Source organism: Stegastes partitus, unplaced genomic scaffold, assembly GCF_000690725.1.
Source record: "Stegastes partitus isolate 25-593 unplaced genomic scaffold, Stegastes_partitus-1.0.2 Scaffold526, whole genome shotgun sequence".
In the NCBI taxonomy this organism is placed as follows: domain Eukaryota; kingdom Metazoa; phylum Chordata; class Actinopteri; family Pomacentridae; genus Stegastes; species Stegastes partitus.
This window is the reverse complement of record NW_007578257.1, coordinates 369,267-387,039: the sequence shown is the minus strand read 5'-3', so window position 1 is coordinate 387,039 and position 17,773 is coordinate 369,267. Positions and strand designations below refer to the sequence as shown.

At 41.3% G+C, this 17,773-nt stretch overlaps 1 protein-coding gene across 9 annotated transcripts in view; it reads left to right on the top strand.

Annotated features, from left to right (window-relative positions):
• Positions 1-4,600: 4,600 nt before the first annotated feature.
• Positions 4,601-17,773, top strand: part of LOC103361716 (rho GTPase-activating protein 12-like) — a 67,328-nt gene continuing 54,155 nt past the window's right edge. For 5 of the 9 annotated variants that reach the window (XM_008287881.1, XM_008287880.1, XM_008287879.1 and 2 more), the window contains exons 1-2: positions 4,602-4,852; positions 15,048-15,819. In XM_008287881.1, the coding sequence (XP_008286103.1) occupies positions 15,121-15,819 (699 nt within the window). In that variant the 5' untranslated portion in view covers positions 4,602-4,852; positions 15,048-15,120. Of the gene's footprint in view, positions 4,863-15,047; positions 15,820-17,773 lie in introns of all 9 variants that reach the window. The other 4 variants (XM_008287875.1, XM_008287877.1, XM_008287873.1 and 1 more) reach the window with 2 other exon arrangements.

The following is a 17,773-nucleotide window of genomic DNA, read 5'->3' as shown; positions in this document are numbered from 1 at the left end:
CTCTTTTGTGTGTGTGTTGGTTCATTTGAGTCTTCCAATGCTGTTTATACGGTTATCTCCTTAAAAAAACAAACTTCTATACTGTTTAGCTGGTTTTGTACCTTTACACAATTTGGGTTCGACTGAAAAAGAAAAGAAATCGCTTTTGCAGTTTGCTGTGGAAGCGCTCGGCTGCCGTGCACAGACTGAGTCCTGATCTCATCAAAAAAAAAAAAAGATAAACTGGAGTTCATGGTGCAGGTATCAGACGGGTGGATCTCAGAAATGCCCTTGTGGCTAAAAATAAGCAAATTCCTGGAGCCAGATTTCACCAAATTCAGTCAACGACAGGTTGTAATCATATTAAAACTAATGTTGAAATAAAGAGAAGCGAGTTGAAACCATGATCTACAGTCAACATGGAGCTCCACAGTGTCTCCACGGTTACTAGTGATAAAAAAATAAAAATACAATTTAAGATGACAAACAGGGCCACTGCTATAGCTCACCTGGTTGAGCTGGCGTCCTATGTGTAGGGCTACAGTCCCAATGGGGAGGTCATGAGTTCAAATCCCGCTCATGACCCTTTCCCTATAGGGCCTTCTCCCATTCTTTGGGCTGCAAGGTGGTGCAGTTGGTAGCACTGTTGCCTCGCAGCAAGAAGGTTGCCGGTTCGTGTCCCAGTGGGGGCACCGGAATCTTTCTGCGTGGAGTCTCCATGTTCTCCCCGTGGAGCGTGGGTTCTTTCTGGGTTCTCCAGCTTCCTCCCACACAGTCCAGAAACATGCTGAGGTTAATTGGTGATTGTAAATTGTCCGTAGGTGTGAATGTGAGTGTGCTTGGTTGTCTGTCTCTAAGTGTAGCCCTGTGATAGACTGGTGACCTGTCCAGGTGAACCTGCCTTCACCCTGAGTCAGCTGGGATAGACTCCAGCCCCCCATAATCCTAGTGAGGATTAGGCGGTGTATAGATAATGGATGGACCCTAAAAGTGTGCAGACCTTATTCAGATTTTAACATTTCTCAGTTGGATGAATGCACATTAAGGACCTCTTAAAAAGAGATTTCAGTTTTATATTGTGGCTCCACTGGTCTTTCAAGTCAAACTCCTTCAGCTGATTTTCTCACATAATGTCATCATGTTTGTCTTGGTTCTTGATTAATGTAGAAGATTTTATTTTGAAAATTACATTTTGGTAAATAAACAACAGATCCTAGTAATAAGCGTTCACATCCTTTTGACCATATATTGTAGAAAACACACATTAAAGTTGCATTATTGTGAATTCATACAGACCAAAAACTTGCATTTTATGGCTATAAATTTTTTTAAAACCCCAAAACCATCAATATTGGTTCGTACTAACAAGAAGTGTAACTTCAAGATCTAATGGGATTTTTTAGTTGTTTATTTAAAAATTATCTGGAAGCTTGAGTGTCTGGGTACCAGGCAGATTTGTGCAAATCTTAGAAGAAGTGTTTAAAATTTCCTTTACTTCTGCTGCCAAACAGCAAAATGTGGATATTTTCACAATCCTACAGACGTCTGTTGCCTCGCCAAAGTGATCAAATGTTTTTCCCAAGGGAAACTAGGAATTAAATTCACTATTTCAACAAACTAAACAGACCATAACTTATCTTCTTCGCTGGTTGCCTGGCAACTGGACATAGAGGACAAGAAGTCCATAGCTACCTCGGCTAACTTACTGACTACCTGTAGTTTTTGGGGGTTTTTTTGTGAATTTTTAATTTTTTTTCAATACCTTATTTGTGAATTTTCAATTTTTTACAAACACAACCAAAGAAGACAAAAACAGACGTAAAGCAATTAAAAGAAAACAAAAACAAACAAACAAACAAACAAAAAAAAAAACAGACAAAACACAGACAGGGAAAAGAAATAGACAAAAACAGAAACTGCCAGTTTTCATGAAAAACAGTCAAACAAGAAAGAGTCCATGTCGGGCCAAACAGTGCCGAGTCCAGAGGTTAGAAATCCGGGATGTGGGTCCTAAAGGGTGGCACCAGATCAGGTCGAGGACATGATGATTGATTCCACACTCAGCCACATCGTACAAGAGTGAATAATTTGCTGCTTGAGAACATTGAGAGGAAAAAATGAAAAAATAAAATACAGACCTATTCCTCCTAATTACAAATGACCTTCTTAGTCCTAAGATGGTCAATAAATGGTCCCCAGACCCGAAGGAGCTTTGAGTGGGCGTTGAACATCGTATACCGTATTTCTTCAAGGCAGATACAGGAGACCATGTCATTCAGCCATCTTTTGAAGCAAGGAGGAGGAACAGATCTCCAGTCCTTCAGAATCACCCTTTTAGCTCTAACCATGCTGAATGAGAGGGTTTGCTGTACATCTGCTGGAAGTGTCAACTCAGAACAACCCAGTATCGCTAGAAGACAGTTAGGATCTAACTGCCTGTTATATATATTGCTGTATGTATTAAATATATCACACCAAAAACTATTGAGTTTGGGACAGGGCCAGAAAAGATGGCCAAGGGTCCCATCACCTGACTTGCATCTATCACAGGTGGGAGAGACTGAAGGGAAGATCCTGCTCAGTTTAGCTTTAGAGAAGTGGAGTCGGTGGATGACTTTGAACTGGATGAGTTGAAGTCTTGCATTTATGGAACAAGATTTGATTTCTCTCGAATGCTTCTGTCCAAAGTTCTTCTGGAATGTCCTCCCCGGTATCTGAAGCCCATTCCTGCTTGAAATGGACAGAGGAGGTTGCCTTGGAAAAAAGTTCAACAAATTGTGAAATCAAATGTTTGGAGGTGGGGGATCTAGCCATAGGGTTCTAGAAGTGGTGCTGGGCGGGTATAGATTTAAAGTGTGGTATAGGATAAAGTCATTCTTCAGCTGACTCATCTTGGTGCAGTGAATATAATTGCAGCTAAGGAAGTTTCTGTAGATGATAAAGCAGCGCATGAGTCAATCATAGGCCAACTGGGACAACGAGCATCCACCTGTCCTATTACAGCAGGAGTATGGTTCCAGTAAACCCATGTTCTAGCACTGCAGGCCCAGTAATACTGTCGAAATACTGGAAGAGCCACCATCAGCCGTAGGTTTCTGTAAATGTGCTTTGGAAATACGAGTTCTTATAAGACCAGCTGAAGGGCATAATTATAGAAGAAAGAAGCTGTGAGGAAGACACAGGGTACATTTTGGAAGAAGTAAAGAAATTTAGGAAGAACTACCATCTTGATTACATGAACCCGTCCTATAAGGGAGACGGGGAGAAGTTTCCATTTTTCAACCATGATTTTAAGTTTGTCAATCATCTCCGAGTAGTTCAGTTTAAAGAGAAGCTTTGGATTCCGGGTGATTTTGATCCCTAAGTAGACAAACTGGTCAGTGGAGACTTTAAAGGGCCGACCATTGATAAATTCTGAGTCCAGCCCATCAGCCAGTGGCATAAAGACACTGTTCTGCCAGTTAATAGTGAACCCAGAGAGGAGCCCAAAACTCATTTATAAGGTCTAGAAGGAGGGGGAGGGATGTCCTTGCATCTGCCAAGGTCAAGACCACGTCATCCGCATACAGGCCAATAACAGATTCTGTTGTGCCAGTTCTTATGCCAGAAATTAGGAGATTTGCCCTGATGGCGACGGCCAGAGGTTCAAGAGCCAGAGCGAGAAGAATAGGGGAGAGACAGCAACCCTGTCTGGTCTGGCGGTGCAACAAAAACGAAGGAGACCTGTCGCGATTAGTCAGAACAGATGATCTGGGAGATGCATATAACATTTTTAATATGTGTATGTTACCAAAACCATATTTTTTAAGTGTAGCAAACATGAATCTCCACTCGATTTGGTCAACTGCCTGCTGGGCGTCCAGTCAGATGACAGCAGAAAAGGGCAGGTTGGTAGAATACATGATATTGAGAAGAAGTGTTAGAGAGGCGAAATCAATCAGGAATAAAACCTGTTTGGTCGGGATGAACCAATGCAGCAACGTGTTTGTTCCATCTATTGGTCAAAGCTTCTGCTACAATCTAAGTATAGTTTTGAGCCTTTGCATGTTCTCACACGCTTCGTTAGGCGACACTGGATCATTTTAATGAGAACAACATTTAAATAGTATAGTAGTGTAGTGTGTGTGTATGGACTGAGGTTGAATGTTTGTTTTGCAAATTAAATCAGAGCTGCGTTAAAGAAAGCATTTTAATTATTTATTTAGTTTAGCACGCGCTAACGTTAATGTATTTGTAGTTCCGGGTCATGGCCGCCAGGTTGCGCTGACTCCCCGTTTGCGTCGTGAACACCTGAGGGGCTCGGACCAGAGAGCACGAGTTAGAACAGGAGCTCTCACTCCCAAAGTATTTCCGGTACAAACATTTAAACCAGTTAACGACAACGTTAACATATAAGGCAGTTTGTAACACATGAACAAATGGCGGCATTATCAGTCAAGTGAACCAGTGTTTCTTCTTTTTCTTTCTTTCTTTTTTTTAGCTTAAACTTTAAAAGAGGGCGTGGGCGTCAGACTCGTTGCTATGGTAACTAACGCCAAGTTTTGCGCACTCACGGCGCCGGAAAGTGAGTTGTTGTTTTTCCCTCAAGAGTGATTCATCCTCATAGTGGACGATCTTTGGTTGAAGGTAGTTGGTGAAGTTGTCACAGGGCAGGCGAGAGTCCACGGGAGCGAGCGCTGCTGCTGCCGCTGTGGATTACACCGGCCAGGGAAGAACCGGAGGGACGGACGGGAACGCCGCTGTCTGACAAACTTGACAAATAGACAAGTAGTTTGACACGGCGGTCGGTCGACGGGGGGTTTTAACGGCAGCTCAGCGTCACCCAGGGGCACGGGAGAGCGCGTTTTCCTGCCTCCGAGGACGGCCAGAGGAGGTAGGCTAAGGTGCGGAGCTTTGGGCTGTTCGGGACACTCAGGAATGTTGTAGCCAGGAAGCTAATTAGCAAGCTAACGTTAGCGAGACAGACCAAACCCGCGAGCTCCAATTAAGAATAGACACAGCACGAGATAAAGTCAAAGGTATCAGCTTCATTAAAAGTGCTCACAACTATTCTACATTAATAAAGTTCATAGGAAAGCTGTACAGGAAGTTTAATCCCTGTAGGAATAGTAGCTAAATGAGTGTAATCAAAGCTTAGAAAACTAACGCTGTCATGAATGTTTGCAGAAATGTTAAATGACGTTTTTTTTTTTTTAGCTGCATTAACTTTATGAACCGACAGTAGTGAAATGAAGCTGCCTTGGTGCAGAAACCCTGCTGCTCACACCCTGTAAAGCTGATTATTATTATATTATTATTATTATTATTTGAAGGTCTTTCTTTAGGGTTAGTATAAATCACTGTAGACCTGATTTATTAACATTCACTCAGCCACTGACAGCCACAGTGGCACAGTCTGATCATACATTATAATTACAGACCACTATTTATCTGAAGATGTTCACCTCTTTATTCATTGGATAATAATATAAAAAAAAACTAGAGAGCAGCAGCAGGGATTTCTTTGCAAATAGTGAAGCTCTTACTTGCCTGACAACCAACTGAAATGATGCATTGATTAGAGATGAATTTTAGTCAGCTGTCGATTAGTCATTTCATAAAAAATGTGAGCAGCCACAGTTTTGATAATGGATTACTAATGTGTCATCTGTTTGTTTATTTTGGTTTATTAAATAGACTAATGAGTTGCTGCACCAATCAAAGAAAACAAACATTAAACTTTAGTCACAACTTTAAGTTTGGTGGATGAGACGATTGACTGTTGGAGTGTTTCTCTTGTACTTCCTCTGGTTTGTTTGCCAGATGTAAGGAGAACATGTTGGATGCTGGATTTATCGCTCTATCACTTACCTGCTGTCATGGTGACAAACGTGTCCCCAAACCTGCTCTTTTTCTGAGTGTTTCCTCTCTGCTGTGTGTTCTTGCATTAGCTGAGCTGCTCAGTAGTAGATGTGACAGATTGTGGTTATAACAGTCACAGGGGACCTCAGGGAGTTGAGTTTCGAGGAAGATGGTGGTGAGAGGTGCGTAACTGGGACAGCCTGTGCTGAATCCGAGCAGTTTGGGGCCTGCGTGGGCCTATATTTGGTGTGGCTGCATGTGAAGGTCACGGTGTGCTGTTTGTCGCTGCTCGTTCCTGATGTTACAGATTGTTCATAAGTTTTTCCACGTTTTTAAAGGGTGTGTTTTTTTTCTCTCACTTATTCCTTCGAGTTATGAAACCACCACTGACTTTGTCAGTGAGCTGTTTGCTCCAGTACAGTGGAGGAGGAGAACAGTGTTTTTACTGCTCAAAATATTGGAAAAACAACATTGGTCGGTCACCTGGGGGCAGTGGAAATAGCTGTGAACTACAGTTGACACGTAAACACATCCAGCAGTTACGGAGCAGCATGATCATTGATTTAGAGTGACGTTTTTATCCACCTCGTGAATCTAAGCTCAATATTCGCTCAGTTTTAGCTTTGTGTTTGGTGTCTACCATCCCCTGAGGAAAATGTCTGGCTCCTTAGCTGCTAGATGCTCCAGAGCAGGGATTTTCAATTAAAGTCAAATAACTTTATTTATCCCCGAGGGGCAATTCAAAATCTCTCTGAGTATTTAATATAAAGACATAACAAAATAAAATAAAACAAAACAAACGACCAAAAAACAACAAAACACATCATAAATATCACATCATATTACATGGGATGAATTTTGGAGAGTCAGGTAAAGATTCAGTCGGGTCAGAGTCACTCTTTTCATTTTACCCAAAAAGAATTCAAAATGAAAAAGAAAAAAACTTTTTTTTTTTACCCGTTTTGTTCATTGAGGTTTATTTTGCTCGAGGCTTATGTGCATTTTTGTTCATCGTATTGCCAGAAATGAAAGGAAAATGCACTAATTTGTCAAATATGTTAACACACAGACATATTGTCTTTACTGTACGTAACCTGTTGTGCCTCCAAAGGCCAGTTTTGAGCCAAGAAAACCTCACTGTATGCTCACCAGCTAGTTGCTTTGTGCGTCTGTCTTCTTTTTGTTGCTGAGCAGGTGATAAACAGGGAGTTTTAGAGTTTTTTAGCTACCTCATGTGGCCAAGAAGTCACTGTAAACATGGGAATTCATGGATCAAACGGCTGAGCAATAAACTGAAACTCGCTGCAAAGCTCTGTAAAGCTCAGAACTGCATATTCAGGGGTAGAATTATCACTACGAGTGACTGCTTTTGCAATCTCACATTGTTTTTATTCTATGATTTGATTTCATTATTATAAAGAAATCAATTCTGACCACTTTAAAGGCGTCACACTTCTTCAGAAAGATATTATTGTCAGAAATCGCCCACTTTAAACTGTGTTCTACGAGATTATTGCAGTTCCAAAGAAAACCGATGACTGTGATGTGATGCAACTTGAGTAACTGGAAAAAAATCACAACTTTATTTCTGAAAACTTGACCTTCTCACCATAATGAAATGAGTGAAGTGAAGCTGATAGCCATCTCTCTCCAACCTCCTTTCCCTTCGCTTTAAATACCTCCATAATTGGAGAGAGATTTATGCTCTCTGATGAAAATGACTCACTCAAAGTAATCGCTGGCAGCTTGGCTGTGGATAGAAACAGCCTGAACTCTGCTAACGAGAGTCATGTGAGAGTCGATTTTAGAGGAATGATGCTGTTTTTCTCACTTCTCCCTGTTTCCACACAACTTCTTAATGCATTTACAGTGAGAAACCCTTTCCAAAGTGCTGCTCTCTCTTGTGCTGAGGTGGTAGAAAATGTGTGGGTGTGTTTCCTACATGTGCTGACAAAGGCAAAGTTTTCAATGTATATCAGTTCACGCACATTTCTTCTGGCTTCTTATCACTTCGACCGAGGCTGTGCTTTCATGTACAGTATCTCCTCATGATTTTACCCTCCTGAACCTCCCGTCCATCCCATATCCCAATCTTATTACCATCACTTCAAATTAAGGTACTTCCTCTGATTTTGCTGATTGGGCGCTGAGAAGATTTGTCCTGTCTACTAAATAGCGGTGCTGAAGCCGGAGCTTAATCCAGGCCGGGATAAGTGAAAGAGACAACCTACAGAGACTTAACCTTCCTAATGCCTTTCAATATGAAGAGTAAGAGCAATGAGCAAGGTGCTGTTTGTAGTTTTGCCAAGCTAAGTTCATAGGGTATTATCAGATCATAGCTTTTCATTAAGTTGATATAATTAATTATGATAATAATTGAACATGTACGTTTTTTTCTCAATAAAAAAGGTGGAGATTCTACTAAATACAGGATGCTGCATTTGTCCAAAACTGAAACTAGTGAGTGTTTAAAATGTCAGCAAATCTGCTCATTATTTCCTCTCTTTGATTTAATTGTTGTGGTCTGTAATGTCAGAAAACAGTGAACAGTGTTCATATGTGACATCTTTTAATGCATTACTTTGTCTGACCAACAGTCCATAATCTGAAGATATGCAGTTTACAATCAATTGAAACCAAGATAAGCAGAAAATTCTCACATTTTAGATGCTGCAGGCAGACAGTGTTTGAATTTTTCTCTCAGTCGACCAATGAATTAGTTTCATCTTTAAAAAAGAAAAAGAAATATGTCATTGTGTAGAGACGCTGTTTAGCAGAGCAGATGTTTTTCACAGAAATAAGCGTAGTTGTGACTTCAAAGTACAACAAACGGCTTGTTTTGCATTTCTGAATGTGACCTGTAATTTCATGGAGAATTTCACACAACTGCAGCACAAAAAAGCTTCAAAATGTTTTATGTGATCATTGGTTTTAGATGTACTGCGTCGTTTTTCAATCTGAGTAACTATTTTCATCAGCAGCCATCAGACCGGTTGGTGATTTACCTCAAAACTTTGGCAGGATGTTAAAGTGAAAGAGTGAAAATAAAACAAGAGAGACAAATGTTGTGCAAGGACGGCAGGAAATTAGTTCTTGTCTAACCACTGCAGTGACTTAAGTCCCAAAATTTCCCAGCCACTGTGACTAATTTAACAACTGAGAAATACTTGTAGACTAGATTCTGTGAAGAATGAGCAGGTTGACACAGTCAGGCCTTCTGTTTGCTCTGAGCTTCCTGAACTGCAGCGCTACTGACGGACACGGCTGTGGCAGAATTGAGCAGAGAGGCTCTGTGAGTTCTTATATGAAGTGATCACCGTGACTGAGTGTGTAATGAAGCGCTCGGTGTAGCACTGTACAGATAGAATCTCACACCTACTGTGGATGGTGTGAGCACAGGAATGCTGCAGTTATCAGTAAAAATGCAAATCCTGATTGTTTTGATTGAAACTCGCTCTTGTTTGATGTCTTATTTGTGAAGTTTTTATAGTTTTTATTAACTGTGGATGCTGCGTCTTGCAAATCGAACTTCACCAAACGTGTTTTTGGAAAGCTCTCTCTTGTCTGTGAAATATATCGCTGCATTTCTTTTCAGGTAGGAGCTGGTTCAGGTTGTTGTGTTTTTGTCCATGTTTGTTTTGCTGTTGTAGCATCAGACCGTATAGATTTAACATTTTTGTATATTTTTGTTTGTTCTCTGTGACCTTATATTGATCTATATCTTGTATCTGTCTTGATTGCGATAATACAGCCTAGTATTCAGTAAATACCACTAGCCGTCCGAGGAGTGCACATGTCTGCAGCACGAGGACGAGATAGAAATAGAAGAAAACATTGTCTTCTCCCTGCCAGGGCCAGCGAGCTTAATTAGGAGGTCACAGGTTAACGAGCAAAGCTGCCACTTGTAGCCATGATACACCCATCCCCCCCGTCTACTGCCGCCCTGGCCGGCTGTACTCTGCTGTGTTGTTACCGCGAGCTGTGAATTGGCAGCAGATGCAGTGTTTTGTTTCATTTGGCTAATGGACTTTCTGTTCTGCTGATTGATTCAGTGAGATTTCCCTCAGTGCCTGTTAGCCTGAACCAGCGAGTTAATCTGTGGTGATATTATCCCTCTGGTCAGTGCATCAGGAGTAATCCGCATGCTGTTGGCCTAATCACACCTAATAATCACAGATCTTTATTAAGCTAATGCACAACTGAAGGTAATCAGAGAAGTCGTCGTAATATTAGGTAACAGCTACCGAATCCACACTCACTGTTCCGCTGTAGCTTTTATGGTGACAGCGCGTCATGATTAATCAGAGGCCTATAAAAGGGTGTAGCTCACGTTGCTCAATGTGTGTGGGACGTCGTGTAATTGTTGCTAATTAGGGGCTCTCTGGACACGCAGTTGTAAAATATAGAATATAGAACAGCTGCAACCACTACATCGTCTTTACAGCTACCATTATTTGTCGTGCGGTTGGTCTGATGCCCAGTCTGTAGCGGTGCTGCTGCACTCAAATGAACTCTGAATAAAAAGTCTAAATCATCATCGGCTGTGCGTCTGTGTGCGTCGTCCACACAAAACAAAAAGACACATTTCTCATTTCGATTGTCCTTCAGCGGCATAACTTCTGTTTTCCAAGAAAAGTTCTCAATGAATGTTACTTCCAGATGACTTTTTGGGTTTGGAATCACGTCTGTCGTTGTGATAAACTAGCTGTTCATACTGTAATATCCTGCTAGTTCATACAAATCACACGGGGTTCAGACTGTACCGCTTTCTTTTACACCGCTGCCTGGGTTGTTGTTCAGCTGGGGTTAAAATTTAAAAGACCAGAAGTGCGCCCTTTACAGGAGTGTTGTGTTTTGTCATGATTTATTTTAGATTGATGATGAGGATACAGATGAGATTTAGTATTTTAGTATCACCAGAGATGCAACTCACAGTGATTGTTTTTGTATTGATTCAGCGGCTGATTATTTTCTTGATGAATTTTTTGATATAAAATGTCAAGTTGATGGAAAAGCTCAACACCAGTATGTACAGATGGTAACTGAATCCTTCAACATAAGGAGTTCAGTTATCACTACACCTGAGCTGTTCAGTCGTGCATTGCAGGGATGCTTCAGGCAGACAGCCTTCCCCTGACAAAAACAATAGTGACAAATATGCTAAAGAATTTAGCAAGCTGACATATTCAAATCATTTGTTTTGTCTGGCAAACATTTCTGAACTTTCAGAGATGTAGAACCAGCACTCAGTTCTTATAGATAGTAGACACGACACAATTTTGGACATTATCACCTTGATTTTTATGAAAATGCATTTTCCAGTGTTGCTCATTCAATTAAGATCTTCCGTTTAAATGTCTATAACTGGATATTAGCAATATTAGAGAAGTAATATATCTAGTTATTAATTTACATAGTTTTTCCTGGTCGATGAATTGCATGTTTTCATTCTTGTAGTCTAATTTGAGGCATGTGACTCATACTCTCCTCCCTTATTTTACAATGGAAATTGTAAATATTTCACTGGATCACTGGAATTCCAGGACACGACAGTCTTAATTTCAGGAATCAGCTTTGTAACGTATCTCCAACTTTGCAGCAAGGCACGTGCAAAGTGTGCAAATGTGTTTTGAAGAATAGTTCAAGTTCATGTACTTTTCTGATGTCGCCTTGTTAATGTTGAGATTAAATCTGTTTTCGAAGAGAAAGCTGGACAAGAGCTGTCAAACGCCATAATACAAATATGCTTTTTTATGTTATAGTAAAGTTAAACATCAGATTATAGTAAGACCATAGACGGTGGGTGAAAACCTGTGGCCTGCTTTCGTGTACACATCTAATTATAAACCTGTTAAATAGGGTGATAGAGACAAAATGTAAATCTTTGAACTGTTGTGCTGATTATAGCCTGAAATATCTCTTTCCCTGTTAACTGTAAACAGAGGTACCGGCGTGATGCCATCTGTTCCAATCAAATAGCACATGCACAGTTGTATCCTGAGGCAATATATGACAAGATCTCAGTATGTTGCGCTCTTGCTCACTGGAAAAGCTTGTACTGGAATTCTGGTAGATTAATCATAGCAACTGGACCTGCTTGAGTTCCTTGAAGACATTCCAGCTCTCATCCAAGAGGCTTCATCACTTCTGACTGACTAGTTGGGAGTTCCACATACTTAAGGAGCCATTAACACCTGAGTTTCGGTTTCAGTCGGGGGGTTGTTGCTCCTCCCCCTTGTTTTGTGAGTCGTTAGTGCTCCCCCTGCCACAAAGGGGTTCGTTAGGGTCTTTTGTGGCTGGGTGTGAATGTGGTTTCATCTTCCTGGGGAGAGATCTTAGGACTGAACTGTAAACAGATGATGCCTCAGACCTCCACCTCTGTTGAGGGATGGTCTTTCCAGTTTGACATAGGTGACTTCTTTCACCCCTCTCTCAAACCATCTGTCCTCCTTGGCCAAAATCTGCACATTGTTGTCTTCAAAAGAGTGTCCTTTGTCCTTAAGAGGCAGATGGACTGCTGAGTCCTGTCCTGAGGAACTTCTGTGCTGAGCCATGCGCTTGTGGAGCGTTTTTTTGGTCTCCCTGATGTACAGGTCTGGGCATTCCTCGCTGCACTGGACGGCGTACACCCCGTTGCTTTGTTTGTGTCTCGGTGTCTTGTCCTTAGGGTGGACCAGCTTCTGTCTCAGGGTGTTGGTGGGCTTGAAATGAACTGGAATGTTGTGTTTGTTGAAAATCCTCCTGAGTTTTTTTTAGAAACTTCTGCAACAAAGGGGATGCCTATGTTGTTTCGTTTCTTGGTCTTTTCTTCTCTGTGTCAACTGGGTTTTGTAGAGGATTTGATGAAGGACCAGCTTGGGTAGCCACAGGTGTTTGAGTGCTGTCTTGATATGCTTTTGTTCCTCCTCCCTTCCTGCTGTCCTGGTAGGCACGTTCTGGGCTGAGAATCTTCACAGACTTCTACTGGAACTCAATTAAGTGTAATGGCTCTTGCTTTATTCTTAAATTTACCCTCAAAGTTCACTGCTGATAAGACAACCTTGTAAACCAAGGATTGGCTCCATCACATGCTTCGTGCTGTCATTGTTGACTTATGAGCATTTTTGAAATTGCTTTTAGAGTGAAGCACTTCAAAGCTGAGGTTGGACAAGGTGTGCTGCAGCCTCACCTCATGTTGCAAGAGTCTGTGTGTACACATGTGACTTCAGCAGGAAACTATGTGTGACTCGACTAATCTCGGCTGCAACATGCCTCAGTTGCTGCTGGACTGGCTGTCGTTGGCAGACAGAAGAGACGGGGTAAAACAGAAACACTAATGAAGTAAGTGGAAAAGGACAATGTGTCTCACATTACTGTCCTCCTTCCTTCCGTCTAATCTTTTGTGCTGCTCGGCGGCGCTGAGCTGGATGGTACATTCAGTCTCTGAAGAGGATTAAATCTCACTCGGTTTGTATCTTAGTTGTTTGCTTTGATTGGGTTAGTGGAGTATTAGGCTTTGAAAGACACTGTTGTCTTTGTTTAGTGCATGTTGCATAAGAGACAGACTAGGGCCACAAATCTTCTCTGATTTATCTGTAGCTCAAGGTTTTTATTTTGCATGCTTGAGTTTAGGTAGTTGCTGTATTTTTTGCAAAGATCATGACTGGCAGCTTATTTATTATTGTGAGTTTTTGCGTTTTTGTCAATGTGGCTTGAATGTCCTGAGGTGAAAGGCCATATTCTACATATACAGCTTGGGAAATACTTATTGGACCAGCTATCGTTTTCTTTACTAAGTCTACAACAGGCTTCGGCATTGATCATTTTGTTTGAATTCTACACAAGTGGGTAAAAATAACTGCACTGCAAGACATGAAAAAGTATTATAAAAATGTAATACATCCAATAAATATGTTTAAAATATGACATATGGCATGTAGATGTACACCAGATGGCTGAAAACATGATTTTGAGTCACCATTATTTTGTGCACAAGCTTTATATGTGTTATAGGCCCATAAATACATAACTTTGCTTGTGTCATGGTGTTTTCTTAAGCATTTGTCTTCCCCAAGGAACCTATTTCAGAGTAAAACATTATTTTAAATGAAAAATACACCACCTGACAAATCCCTTTTGCTAAAGACCACTTTTATTGTTATGCCAGTTGCTGTTTCATAGTTTTGTTGGAAAAGCCAATAATATTGTTTACAAAAGTTGGTACAATAACATTTCAGTATGGCACTGATGTAAATAAAGGGACATTTATTGTTCGGGGAAACTAATTCAACACAACAATGAGAGATATTTATTTTGTTTGTCAATCAGTTTTTAGTATTCCCAGCATACAATCAAGAGACAGACAAAAAAAATAATAGAAGAAGGCCGATTACAGCGACAGAGGCCCATTTTTTAATGCTAAACATATTAGAAAACTAGAAAATCATGGCACCCAAGATACAACTATTCTATGTGCATGTGGAATATAAATTGACAACAGAAAGTAGCACAATGCCGAATAGAGTCTTTACAACTCCATCAGGTAGTTGCCTCATTTTTAGTGGAAGCACGCTCGTCTTCCCTCACGCAATAGTTGGCTTAAGATCCTAAGTCCCATCAAACTTGAAAAGATTAGATTTCCACTTCCAGACTCCAGTAAATCCTTTGACAAGACCTGGAAGCCCTTTATTGAGTATCTGAATAAAGGTTATCCACCCTGATGACAACTACATGCTCCCTTCCACCACCCACCCACCCTTCCTCATTTTTTCAACCAGTGTCTGAAGAATGTACTTATTTTTCTCTCACTTAAATTCTGGATGTATGTCTGGGTGTATTTCAATAGCTGTTTGAAGGCTGGGGATGAGTGAGTAGAGGTGAGGGTTTTTTTTATATCTGCCAAATCAGTCAGTTCATTCTATCATCTTGGATTTGTCGCTGTTTTTTTTAACCATCATATGCTGTAAAGAAACGTATAGAACTGGGTTTAATGAATTTCCATATCTGGACAAGTGTGGAAAATATTTGTGTTTTAAGGTTCTTGCTGCTATTCTGTTTTCTAAATTATAAAATGCTGAATTTCTAAAAATAAATTGATCATGCTGCTGACTATCTGTTGTCTAAACCTGCATCTACAGGTTTCATGTACACAGTATATAAGCAAGGCTGCTGACATGCTGTGAAATGTTCATTCATGTCTATGAAATGAATTTATGTTGACTTTAATCCCTGTTTGTTCTCTCCCCCAGCTTTGCTCATGAAGCCATGGTCATAGATATCTTCCTCCTGTGGTGAACTGCCTGGTGGACAGTCAGAGGCATCATGGCAGAACTGCCTATTGCCCCGGGGGAGATCTACATCGAGGTGGAGTACGACTACGAGTACAAGTCCAAGGACCGCCTCATTACCATCCGGCAGGGGGAATGCTACATGCTGGTAAAGAAAACCAACGAGGACTGGTGGCAGGTGAGAAAAGAGGAGGGGACTAAAGCTTTTTATGTACCTGCCCAGTATGTCCGCGAAGTCCGCAAAGCGCTCATGCCTCCTTCTAAACCCACCCCACACCCTCCTGCCAACGCCGGCAACACGTCTCCACTTAGCGTAGGTTCACTCTGGGTAAAACCGTCAAATCTGGAGCTGGGAAACCACGATCGGCCCGCCGACAATCTTCACAGACACGAGTCCAACTACCGGCGCTCTCCTTCAGCACACACTGCATCTTCGGGCAACTTCAGTCCCCCCATTCAGCGCAGGGACAGTAACCACCACCACGCCCCCACCACGCCCACCGACCACGACAGAGCTCTGGCTGAAATCCTTCTCCACGGTGGCGGCCCCCAGCCCTCTTCCAAAGGGGGGTCCAGCACTCTGCCCCGAACCCGAGCCAGATCCCCGGAGATGGTCAGGGCGCCGCTGGACGTGGACAACACCCAACACTGTGACTCTGCCGGGGAGGAGAGGCGCACCAACGACTCTGAGTCTGGAGACGAACTGAGCAGCTCTTCCACTGAACATCTCCAGGTAAAGTAACGGCTGACATCTTTGTGCTGTTGAATGTTTTGGGCATATGAAGGTTGGCACGAATGTTGGTTTAAGGTCGATTCAGGTGGCGTTGCCTCACGAGTTTGAAATAAAAACACAAATAAGTTTACCAAGAGAATGCTTTAGTACCATACCGGCATAATGAGAGTCAATAGTCTGGGGCACATGTTATGCAACAGAGCTGTCTGCTTCCATTTTCTCTTATTAGACAACTGTCAGGCTGCAAACAGTCTTAGTAGTTTGTCTTTGGCCTGTTCCAGTGTAGGGTGTCTGTTATCATTTTTTGGTGTTTCACAATAGAAAAGCATCAGTGGGGACAAAGAGAGGAAGAGCAATAAGAACAAAGGTCAAACGACTGACAGCACAAAACAACAAAGGTGTACGCCTTTAAAAATCAAACGTTTTCTGTTGTTCGGTGATTCACCGGGTCACACTGTGATTGTCACAGGGTTTGCTCTTCCTGTCAGTCTCGTCGTGCTGCAGTGATCTCACCTCTTGACCTGCTTATAAAAAGTTTTTTTGAAAAGGAGAGTCAAGTCTAAAAGCTCCTTTGAAGTGGCGTCAGTGAGATGAGGCAGCTGATTAACTGGTGGTCATTGGGGGTGTTAGTTCCACGAATCATTAGCTCAGTCTGGTGCAGAACAAAAGCAGGGGTGGGGAAATAAAAAAACCAGGTCTCAGTGGTGCCGCTGCTGGCTGGAGAGCTCACTTTCTGCATACAAAGGAGTGGAGTACAGTATAAGTTGTGTTCATGTTACACATGCAGATTGCTTTCACAGTTGTGGGGTTGTGACCCGAATACCAGTAATAATATGTCAAGAATAAAAATAGACAAGAATTGGGATCTAGCACAGTTATTACTCTGAACAGTTGCTTTTGTTACTAGATAACTGACTTGAACAGATTTGTAGCAGCTTTTGTATGTGATTTGGCGTTGTGATTTAAAAAAAATGTTTTCAACTAGTTAATGTTAACTATCCCTGCTGTTGCCCACTTTTACACTTTTAAAGGAACAACTTAACATCAATTCTTATCTTTATTTTTTATTTTTAAGGGATGTACCAGTAAAATATCCATTATACAAGGAACTATGATAAACATTTTTGGACCTTCTTTTAAAATGGAACATATTGCTCTTTAGCACAATTATTTGATTTAAAAATAGTCAATAAAACAGAACTACTTTTAAACAAACCCACATCCTCTGGGTTGACCCCTGAAATGGACTTCCTAATCCACAATTAATTTAGTCAAAGTATCCAGTAATAAAATATTCCATTCAGTTTTCCACAGTAATAATAAAATATCCTCATATTGTAGGTTTTCTTGTCACTGATCTAACTAAAAAATAAAACACTTGTCTTCACGTACACTAAATGAGGCTTGCTTTAAAAAAAAAAAAGAAAAAAAAAAAGACTTTTTCCAGTTACCAGAAACGACCAGCCTAACAGTTAATCTGTCAACTTTAGTTTCAGTACTGATTTTTCGTGTGTTGTGTCATACATAGACGTCGCTGCTGACTCACTGTGTTGTGTGTGTGTGTGAAAGGTTATCTGAAGGCGAACGTATACAATTTCTGTATCTTCTCCAAAAGCAGCCCAGTCCACAATGGGACTCCTTCCTTCCTCCACCAGTCAGTGGTGCCATTTAAATGGCAGGACAAAGGTCAGAGTGGTCTAACTTGTTTTTGGGTATGTAGGCAACCAGTCCAGCTTTGTGCGCCCGTCAATGCTCTGGGATTTTCTCATTCGCAGTGCAAATAATAAAACAAAAGCAAAATCCCTGCCTGTGGTCACATAACTTATCTGTTTGTGGGCTTCCTTTTCTTTCTGTCTTTGGATATGAGGACATATAAAATATAGTGACTGTCAACAGTTTAGTCACTATTTTAAGTCAAAATCATGGACGTCCCATCTGAATTACAGCGTATTGT